Here is an 11,180-nt window from a genome sequence, read left to right on the forward strand (position 1 = left end):
GAAACGCTATCAATATAGAAGAGCTAGAAGAAGTTAAAATCATAGACTACTTGGAGGAACTTTGGTATTAGCTCTGGGTCTAGACTGATATCTTGACACAACTTGGCAAACTCTTTCAATAACTGCTGTAATGTGATTTTCCAATTCTGCAGAGGCCTGGACGGGAACACATTAGTCCTGTTGCCATACATGTAAAAGAGCCTGTTGGAAGACTGATTGCGAACATTAGGGATCAGCTTCTCCAGCGTGTCAGAAACCCACGGTCATTTTTCTGTCATCTGTTGCAGAAGTGCAAATATTAGTGGTTCATCCACAGCTGGATAAAAGAGTAGGGACTGTTGGTGTAGTCTTGCAGGAGTGGACTGCAGAGCAGCTGAATCCTTCTTAGAGAGTAGATTTTCATGCTGGAATATTAGGTAACTGGGAAATCATCTGGCAGGGTTGGTCTCCAGAAAAAGTAGCATCTCCATGTCATCCCTGAGAAAAGGTCTTCTGAGCCCAGAGGAATTTGGCATTCTGAGTAAAGTATTCCTCTGCAGGTGAGAGAACCTGATAGGTGACGTATTGATGTCTTGGCTGATTGTAGCATATATTAAAGACCTTTCCAGTCCTCGATGATGACCATGTGGTTGCTGTGCTCTTTGCAAAAGCTTTGGCTGAAGGAAAGGAGAGTTTCAGAATTGGAATGCATCAGGAACCATCATGTGTTTTGTTTCCAGGCACTTATGTGTTGCAAAAGACAGTCATGAGACCTAAGCTGTTGTGCGGCATTGAGGAGTGTTCATCAGCATCTGCATGGCTCCCTGTGTCAGCCAGAAAGCAGCTCACTAAAATACCAGGAGTGACTATGCTACTTTGACTGTAGCATAGTTTCCAGTTAATGAGCCTTCCACCCAGTGGGTGAAATGGGATTCTAGAAAGGGGACTGCAACCAGCATACCTTGTTCAACAGTTGATGGAAAACATCGGGTAGCTGAACACTTCTCCTGTTGGGCTTTAAATAAAGACTCATCCTGATCGGTTAATAGAGCTCCTACCAAGACACGGAGGAAATTCTAGAAAACCCACAGTGCAGAATAGAGGGGAGAGAAGTGTCCTTTTGTAAGAACAAATTTGACTTGTTCTCTAGTCCTTTAGAAGATGGTCTTGGGTGTTCAATTGTATGCTCGAAAACAAACATTTACAAGGAGCTGTCTGCTTTGATTCCACTGTCCCACAAGGATGGAAGACAAAAGTCTGCTAAACCTAGTGGTTTAGTAGCTTTATTGTGGTATATTCACTTTGCAGATATCTGCAAGTACATCGTCAGGTAGAGAGTTACTTTTGGAGGGAAAGAAGTGATAGTATGTATGTTTTTTCAGACAAAGAAAATCCTTCATTTTCTATAAAAACCCATGACTTTTTGAGCGGGTCACTGAAGCTTGCTTTCTGGTTGCATCTGTTCTCCAAATCCTCTCCTCACTCCCCTTGGAAGCTGGCTGCCCTCCTCTCCCTTACTGCCCCTTCCCAGCAAGACTGAGCTCAGGCAGCGACAGGTCCCTCCCATCCTGCTGAGCCATCCTCAGGTGCCCCTTACACCTACAAAAACCATCTTTTGCTAATGCTTTTAAATAAATGGGTTATATGCTGATCAGGAAAAAATTAGGATCAGTCTTTCGAGAGAGTGCAGGAAAGTTAATAGGGTTAAAAAGAAGCAACAAAGGATGCATCCCTTATCTCCGGTTCGTCATTCTTCCTCACCCTACAGAGAGTAGTGTATGTTATCAATGTTACTAGTAAGCTGGTTTGCATCCCTATGTCTTCATCCAAGAAAAAAACCCCACAACCCCTAAGTACACACTTAGCTCTGAGGATATGAATAGCTGAAGTTCTTGGGGGTGGGGGGGTGGGGAAAGAACAGAGTCAAACAAGGTCACAGTAATCCTGACAGCTTTATATGAAGATGTATTCTTTTTTCCCACTGCTTCTCCTATTTACACTGAGCTGATTTGCTTAAAGTAGCCACTTGATATGCTCAGACAAGCTTTGAGAACTCTGCTCAGTGACTTGCTTTTGTTACTGTGCTGTGCTGGCTTAGGGTTTGGGCTGGGATAGAAAAAACAAAACAAAACAACCTGCTAAAAAAAGTTAAATATTTGCTGATGTGTTTCCTGCCTCCCATTCACTGTGTTTCAGAAAATCTTCAGAAGAACTGGACATGGATAAAGTAACAGCAGCCATGGTACTCACCAGTTTATCCACCAGCCCTTTGGTCCGCAGCCCTCCTGTCCGACCCAACGGTAAGCCTTCAGAGCTGCATCTGGGCAGGGGCTGCAGGAAGGGGTGCCAGGGCCGCGTATGTGCAGCTTGTTTCCAGGAGTTGTGGTCGTGGTTAGAGGACAGTGTGAGTGGCTGTCTTCCAGCAGTGACCCGTGTGTGCTGGGGATCGTACTGAGCTTTGCTCCGACTAGTCAAGGTCTTTGGTGTAGCATTGGCAGAAGTGAGAAAAAATCTTTTGCATAACCATAGATCAGTTCCAGTTTATGAAAAAGAGAGATGCTTCATTTCATAAGTGGGAGATGAGTGCTGCAGAGGATCTCCTGACCTCACTGAATCGCTCATTTTCCAAACAGCTTATTTGCATTTACACATATGCAGTAAGTGTGGCATGTCCCTGCCCCATGAAAATCTGAAAGATGAGATTTGACTAAACACTATGATGAGGCAAAGCACTGCCAGATCACAGCTGTTGCCTGAGAGGCCAGGCACCAGTGGTCTGCACGATGACAGGTCTGTTCCTGCCAATGCAGGATTAGACCCTCAATTCAGGTGCCCTTTGTTACTCTCTGATGGTCTACCATCACATCTAGAAACCCTTAAAAGACTACTGCATTCATGGTATAGCTGAACACACACAAATAAAAATAAGTCTAAAAAGTTAGTGGTAATAATGAGATGCTAATGAAATATGATTAATCTGTGCAAACTTGACTGGAGTTACAAGAATTTTTTTTCAGTGTTCTATGTTAAGGAATAATCTAAATTAGGACACCCTTGTTAGGATGTTTCGGCATTGTTTGTATGACTCTGGCTTTTCTTACTCGCTTGTAACTGTTACATAGACACTAGATGCCCTCCTACTGTTAATAATTGGAAGACTTTGAGGAATACTTACAGATGCAAACTAATAGGCAAGGAGTCTTTGTGTTTCTTCAGGGAGGAAGCGGGTATCCACTGAATGATGTTCTTAAAAGGAATTTATACCAAATGTCCCAACTTCAAAGATTTGTGAACAAGTAGTGGGTTTTTTCCATTTCTGTCCAGAAAATGTAGGTTTTATCCATTTAGTTGGAATTCTGGCCATTGCTAGACACGCATGGCTCTTGTTTGTGCGCTTTTCAGTGCTGAAAAGCAGAAGTATTTATGGAGTACTGCTGCTCTGAGGAGCCCTGGGAAACCTCCAGCAGTGACGTCCCCAGTGACTCTCCTGCCTCAGGGCTAGAGGTTGCCAGCCCCCAGGGAAAGTCAGTGGAAGGGTAAAAACATACCTGCTCTCCAGCTGCTCAGCTCACTGCTGAAACCACAGCTGAAGATGGATTTGTGCTGTCATGCCAGGCAGGGATTTGGAGGGGCTGAGGCACACACGTGTCCCACATTGCCTCCCCAGTCATGGGAAGCTGCTCTGGTGTGGAACAAGGCAGTATCTGCCACCTTAGTCAGTTTGAGCTGATGCCACTTATCAGGGGCAGCAGTGCACATTATCTAGCAGCTGTCTATTGGAAAGATCTTCCAAACAAGCACTTTTGAATTGCTAATAGGTACATGGCAGCCCTTAACTGCCTTTGATATTTCTTTATGCAGTCGGAGTGCTCTTTTGATATTTCTTCAGTAGCTTGTCTGCTTGTTTCCTGGAAGACTAGCCTGAAAAAGTAATTCACGTTTTTCAGTTGTCACAGACGAGATTTTGAAGCTGTTGTTGGGTATCTTAGGTTTGCCCGAGTGAAGACTTACTAAAGTCTTAAAAATGTAAAGTCTGGATAATTCAGAGCCCATTTGTTGTAAGGCTAAGCTCTGTTCTTAGCAATATGAGCTGAATGTACTAATGATTAATTCTTTCTATGTCCTTTTCCAAAAAAGGACAGTAAGTAGCAGTGTCGTTAAAGGAACATTTGTTTAAACAAATAGAATTTTGCCTAGAAGTAAAAAAAGTAACAGTAACATTAATATTAAAGTGTGATCTATGCTGGAATCACTGGGGATGGTCACCCATGTAAACGGGATCAGAGTTTGGCCCTTGTTTCCCTGCAGCTGAGTAATATTTGGTCTGGTTCTCTTTCACGCAACTCCAGCAATGTGAAAAGAGCCCCAAAATAAGAGTAAGTTGCATTTATTTATATTTTAAACTTCTTTACATTGACAGATTTGTTAGTATTAATGAGAACCAGTGTTTGGTTTTTTCCTGTTGTCAGCCTCATTGAGTCTTTTCTGTACTACTTTAAAAATGTTCTTGATTTACATCTCTTTCTCAGCAAGGTGAGGAGAAGCTGTAAACCCCGAGAATACAAAGTGCCACCATAAATGTGTCAGAAAATAGCCTTTGAAATAGTGCTGTTTCCTTTGTTTTTCTGAAGAAATGGAAATTCTAAGCCATGCTAAGGTCGCAAGTTGATACCAGATGTACTTCTTGGCTTTGGCGCATGCTTGGCTTGGCGAGTGCAAATACTTACAAGAAACAAAACCCACCTCCATCACAGTCACATGAAGGCTGTAATCATGAACACAAAACATGACATTTTCATATGTCAACCTATTAGCTACTGGAAATGTGTATGTCCTTCTCCAAAGAGGAATTTGGGGGGTTGGGAGAGTTGATGCCATGTATAACCCGTGGCCCTGATCAGGAAGTGCAGGGACTTGGCTGCTGCCTTCACAAGGGGTGGTTTATGCATGTACGTACATGATGGAGAACTGCATTCTGTTTTGAGCAGCTGATGTTAATGATTAAGGGTTTCATCCAAAACCAGCTGAATTAGGAGGGGAAAAAAATCATTGGTTTTAGGTTAAGCTTTTAGTAGCAAGTGGTAGACATTATTTTCTTGCTGATGTCATTAGTTAAATTTGTCTGTAAGAAACTGAGAAAGAATGAAGGGTTGACTTCTGCCGAACTCTTACAGACAGTCGCTGGGTAAAAAAGGTTCCTGTCTCACGCTTAAAAAACTTTTCACAAACAGGTAAGATGTTATTTGCTTGCCAACTCCAAAGTCAGGTATTGCACTTTACAAAGGAATCTACGGTGTTGTTGGGAAGGTCTTCTAGTGCGAGCAGTTAGGGGTAAACTGCACCTAAACTGTCCCTGCGCAGGTGCCCAAGCGCTTTGAGAACCTGAAGCTTCAGGCAGAGCTGCCCATGGTTGTCCTGCTGGACATGCTCAGGCCATTCCTTTGCTGAGCCAATGACCTACGTACTCCTCTCCTGCTGACAGCCCTCTAAGGGATTGAGACGAGTGACAAGCCAATGTCTAACACCTGAGGACCTCAGCACATGAAGCATGGTTCAAACCGTGCATCAGACTGTGAAAGCAGCGCAGTTGCTCCCACCCAGCATGTTGTAGAGCAACCAATGTCTAACACCTGAGGACCTCAGCACATGAAGCATGGTTCAAACCGTGCATCAGACTGTGAAAGCAGCGCAGTTGCTCCCACCCAGCATGTTGTAGAGCAAACAGTTTGGGTGCCTGCTTACCACCTCATGTCAGGGGAACTGCTGCGGTGAGGAGCAGGTTCCTTCAGCAACGAGGTGTGGGGTTGATCCAGTGTCTGTGCATCCCACTTCAGAATCCAGATGCCTAACAATACATCCGTGTGGAGAAAAAGAGATGTCCTTCCATGAACATGTGCCACCCATTCAGAGATTCAGATTAGGCAGAGATGTGTCTACTGGGAGATTATGAGAAGACAGAGTGTAATTATGTTTTTCTTTGGTGTTTTAGTACTGGGATGACAATTGTGTTTTTACAGATCCACTTAGGGTCCCGGGACTCAGAGTGTGTGTCCCCTTTCCAGGGGATCTCCTGGGGGCCATAGGGTGGCTTGGAGGTTCTCTGATGCCCCACTACAGTCGTGTGTTCTTGTTGAAAGTTGAGGATGTGTTTGAATGTTTTCCCTTAATCATGCATGCAATACCTGACTGCTTACTCTAGAACAGGTTATTTTTCCAAACCCAGAATTTCTTTTTAGAAAAATAGTTGAGATTTTTTTTATAAAAAAAAGGTGAAAAAACAAGTGTAGAATATATTTGTGTGCAGTGAGATAGATGCTGTTGTCCTCTCTACATCCAGTGCTTTTGCTTTCCTTAATTGAATGTACAGTGAATTATCAACATAGCATCTAAGCCTGAGATAAAAGAGCTCCTTAGCCCTGACACTTGATACTGTTGTAATACTGGCATTGTTCTTGACAGAATCCCTAAATGGATCTTGGAAAGAAGGAGGATTTGTGCCTTCTAGTACCAGCAGCAGTGGATACTGGAGCTGGAATGCTCCCAGTGACCAATCCAACCCATCCACCCCATCTCCACCTCTGTCAGCTGATAGCTTCAAAGCTTTTCGGACACCTTCCCAGCCAGATGATGGTATTGATGAAACTGAAACAAGCAACCTTCTCTTTGATGAACCCATTCCCAGGAAGAGAAAGGTTAGCATCGTGTTAAATTCCATACCCGTGGACAAATAGAATGTTGGTAGACTTACTTTGCTGTGAGAAAGGAACGGTCACCCAAAGAGCTCTGTATGTGTATTCCTTCTTGGCATCCAGTTAACGCAGATAGTTAGGCTAGTCACTATGTCTCGTTCAACCTAGTCACCTACTGCATGCACATGCTGCCATCAGCACCACATATTTGCTGGCAGATGGTGAGGTTCTACAGAGCCTCCTGCTCGGAAAACACTAGAGTGATTTCCAGAAGGTGTTGCCTCTGGCCATTCAAGGAATTTCTGTCCTATTTTGGCAGATTCTTTGTATGCAGTATGCAACAGGCAGCCTTTACATGTCATCAAAAACTGGATATGGCCTTAATATTTCTTGTTCCCTCAAAGTGCTGTTTGTCTGACAGCATGTCAGATACCTTAATACCGTGAAGCTTTATCTGCACAAACATATGGAGTGAAAAAAAGGAGAGAGCTGATGGCTTTTGATATAGTATTAGCAGTGGCCAAATTTATCCTTGGTAGGAGTGCAACACTGGACTAAATAAAACACAGCATTAACAAAAAAAGGTCCAAAACTAACCCCAAAAAAGCACCATTATGCTGGCAAGAATGCTCCAAGAAAAAGAAAACGAAGAGATGGTGCTAGTCCAAGTTTCCTTCCTTACCAATGCAACAGGACAGATATTACATAGCAAGCTGAAAAGGGGCATTTTGTAAGGAGGAAAAACCAGAGAATTTATTCTCTTTGGTGACACTGTTTCTGTCTCAGTCTGAGACAGTTAACTGCATCATCACCAGCTGGAAGAAGTTTAAATTATTATTTAAACCTGTTCAGATTTTTCCTTTTGCTCTGGAAGTTGCTTATTTGCTGACACACACCGTTCTGCCCTTGTTTGTGCGAGAGGGCTGTAAAATGTTTGTGCTTCTTGACGAAACAGAAAAAAAAAATTTGGAGAAAACCTTTGTTATAATAAATTAGAAGTTAAACTGTTAAACTAAAGACAGAGATCATTTTGGGGGGCGTGGGACAGGAGCAGTAGAAGTGCAGGGATGTGCTGGTCTGCCTTTTACTTCTCAGTTAAAGTTCAGTTTATTCGCACACCCTTACTGCTCAGCCGTGATGAGACAGACGGGTTTGCAGCTGCCATCTTTATTGTTTTCTAAGTTACCTTCAAATATTTCTATTTATGTACCCACCACAGATCTAGAACGCTATCTGCTCTGCTTTGCAGGGATTTTGCTCTGTATGGCAAATGTTTAATTTAGGTAAATAATAACATTACCTGCCAAACTTTGTTTTGTAGATGAACTGTGTTGGCTGCAGGTTTTTTTATTCTGGCCTCAGCATGGTGCTTTATCTGAGTACATCCTTGTACCTTTAGATGCTGAAATAAAAATGTTCGGGTTATTTCTCCTTCAGGGCTGCAAAAATCAGAAGAAATAAACCTAGAAACAGAGTCATCAGTAACCTTACTTTTACTCATTAAAGTTTTTTCCATTTCATGTTTGGAAAATAGCGTGTTAGCAGCCACTTCCCATTAGGAGAGTTTTTTGCTTTAAAGTTTCCACTAATGTAGTTATTCCTCACCAAACCATTTATGTTCCATTATTTTCTTAAATAAAACATTAAGCCAAATTAGGCAATTTTTGGACTAGTCAGAAGTGGAAGCATGGTTTATGCCTTTACTGAGTGACATTTCATTCGGTTAAGTTAAAATGCCTGGGGTTTTGCTGACTTCTAGCACTGACAATAAAGCCAGAAACACAGTGGAGCTAGGAAATCGGTTTTGCCTTCAAACTGGGGATTGATGTTAAACCATTTTCTGTTTGTAAAGAGGCATATGGTGTAGTGATGTCATATTGGAATTCCTAAGATGTAAATTATAAGCGTGGTATTAATTTTGCTGCTGTCGGTGGTTGGTTGTGGTTTTTCAAGCTGATGATAGTATTTAGTATTATAAAACTAAAACAAAAAGTCTGTCAGAATTGCTAGATTGTATTTAATTTTAGGGAGAAAAAAAGTTCTGCATCTATTTGAATGGTATTTGTATTATCAGAACAAAAAATTCTAGAGGAAATTTATGTGCCATTTATTCCAGAGTGGAAGGTTTTCATACAAACAGTATTATTTAGTACCTCAAATCTTAAAGCCTTTAGCATCTATAGTTTCAAACAGGACATGTTAGACTGCCAAGTAACTATGAGAACATGCTACTACCATCAACTTGTATTTTAAAAAGCCCATCAGCTGATATTTTTACAAATTATATTTTAATTGTCATCCTTCTAGCAAATGTTGGAACTTTCCATCTCCTGGCATGCAGTACCAAAGAGCCAAATTGAAGAAAGCACCAAGCTGACTTTTGTTCAAGACACAGTGAAGCATGTACTTAACTCTAAGGATGTCCCTTATTTCCCCCTTTTTTTTTAAATCAAGCTTTATATGAATATATTTGTTTAATCTTACATGTAACTTAAATTACAGGATAATAATACAGCATTTTGAAGCTCTTCCTTGTGTTTTTTTAACTACGTGTTCTGTAATAATAGAGAAAATTACTTTTGAGAGGTACAAATTATTTCGATTTTTTTTAAATTTAAAATTCATAGAGTAGATTTCTTTGGGGGTTAAAATAAGCTTTTAAAATAATCTATACAGTTCTGCAACATCTGTGTTGTTTGTTGACCGCATACTGTGCTTTGAATTAAGCCTAATTTTCTCCAGAATCTTCAAAATGTTGAAGATCAGGCCGGTTATAGCCTTGTTGGCTGTGCTCTAAATCAGTGATAACTCACTTTAGGCCAGTGATATAAAGAATGTAACTAGAATATTAAAATGAGATTATACACATGTTCTTTTAGAAATGTTGAACACAGCCAGATGGCTTCTCATTCTTTTGTCCAAGCAAGGATCACAGCAGCTTCTGAATGAAATAAAAGCAGGTTTTGCCAGCTCATGGGTGAATTTTGTCATGGCAGAAGCTGTGGTTCTCTGACACAATATTTCTTATGTGTTGCAAAATTCACGAGCCGAAATATTCATAGGAGCTTGTGTTAGGGACATCTTCATTTAAGAAGATGCCTTGCCTTAAGTGAAAAGTCCTCAGCAGTTGTTCTTTGAAAGACTCTGAAGAAGTGTGGGAGGTTGTTTATATCGTTTGCCACATTTAGTGAGGAGACAGAAACTGGAACTTGTGAATGAAAAGGCCATGCCAAAGAGCAGAGAGAGGTAAAGTTTAGTCACAAGCTGCTCCTGCAGCTTTGCACCGGTATTCTGTTGAATTCAGTAGGATGACACTGTTGACAATGTTACATCGTTACAGAATTGGAGTTAGAAGCTCTGAACCTTCACAGTGTTTGTAACTGTATGTCTGTTTTGTGTGGTTTGGTTTTATTCCTATCTTCTATACAACTTATGTTGCTTTACTCATAATTTTTAGAACTCCATGAAGGTGATGTTCAAATGCCTGTGGAAAAACTGTGGGAAAGTGCTGAGTACAGCTGCAGGGATTCAGAAACACATACGGACCGTTCACCTTGGGTAAGAGAGCAGTCTCTTCGGAAGTCTAAAGAATGTGGTATAGAAGGGGAATGGATCCATCTTGGCTGGGGACGTGAACTGCATTGTCCTTGGCTTTTCTGTCTCAGATCCCTGGGTTTCTGAGGAAATTGCAGAGTAATGCATCAAGGTGAATGAGAAGTTATTCCAATAGTGAGGCGCTTTCTTTCCTGAACTTCTGTGAACTTTGCTAGAAGGTCAAATACAGGCCGAGGTCACACTGCACTTCCCTAATGGCTGCACAACTCAGTGGTATTTACCTCATACGTGCTATTTGCACGTCATGTCTATGCTGACACCAGGTTTCAGGGCCTTGCATTAATACTTTCCAGCCTTGTTTCACATCAGATGAGGCACTCCTGCTAGTTCTGAGCCAAATTAATGCCCAAAACCCCCCAAATCCTAAGGAAACTAAGAAAAAGAAACCCAGCTGCACTTCCTTGTGTATGTTACTTGGACTAGAAGCAAAAGCAAATGAGCTTGTTTCAGAGCTTCAGTTTGCAACTGAAATCTCCTGTGCAATTTGCTGAGTCGTCTCATATATAGTTACAATGGGGACTTAAGGTCTTCACCAGTTAGGTATGTGGAAATTCGTCTCTGTGGGTAAGTCTGTGTCACCCAGTGTTTAAAACTTAAAGTGACCACGAGGAAGTAGTCTGGTGGTGAACTCAAGAGTCTTGCAAAGATCATAATGATTGGGCTTAGGCTCTGAAGAGTGAGGCTGTCAGGAACAGAGAAAATCTCTCTCAAAATGCAGTTACAAATGTTGCTTTGACTTGTTGTATTACGGGGACGTCCTTTTCACGGCACAGGAGAGAGAGAAGTAAACAGAAGAAATTCCCTGGAATTTGGAGTTTGTAACTCTGCCAGAGAGAGTTTTGGTGGGTGACTGGCTGCAGTCTGGTAGATGGTACTTCTGGTAGGGTCTTTCAAGCC

The 11,180-nt window shown here is 41.7% G+C and overlaps 1 protein-coding gene across 1 annotated transcript in view; it reads left to right on the top strand.

Moving 5' to 3' along the window:
• Positions 1–1,129: 1,129 nt before the first annotated feature.
• SLC2A4RG (SLC2A4 regulator) overlaps positions 1,130–11,180 on the top strand; it is a gene marked incomplete at its 5' end in the record, with an annotated part of 23,024 nt that continues 12,973 nt past the window's right edge. The window contains 4 exons of the mRNA XM_010145395.1: positions 1,130–1,309; positions 2,176–2,279; positions 6,439–6,671; positions 10,126–10,226. Of these exons, the coding sequence (XP_010143697.1) occupies positions 1,130–1,309; positions 2,176–2,279; positions 6,439–6,671; positions 10,126–10,226 (618 nt within the window). The remainder of the gene's footprint in view (positions 1,310–2,175; positions 2,280–6,438; positions 6,672–10,125; positions 10,227–11,180) is intronic.

Source organism: Buceros rhinoceros, unplaced genomic scaffold, assembly GCF_000710305.1.
Source record: "Buceros rhinoceros silvestris isolate BGI_N320 unplaced genomic scaffold, ASM71030v1 scaffold22380, whole genome shotgun sequence".
NCBI classification, from domain to species: domain Eukaryota; kingdom Metazoa; phylum Chordata; class Aves; order Bucerotiformes; family Bucerotidae; genus Buceros; species Buceros rhinoceros.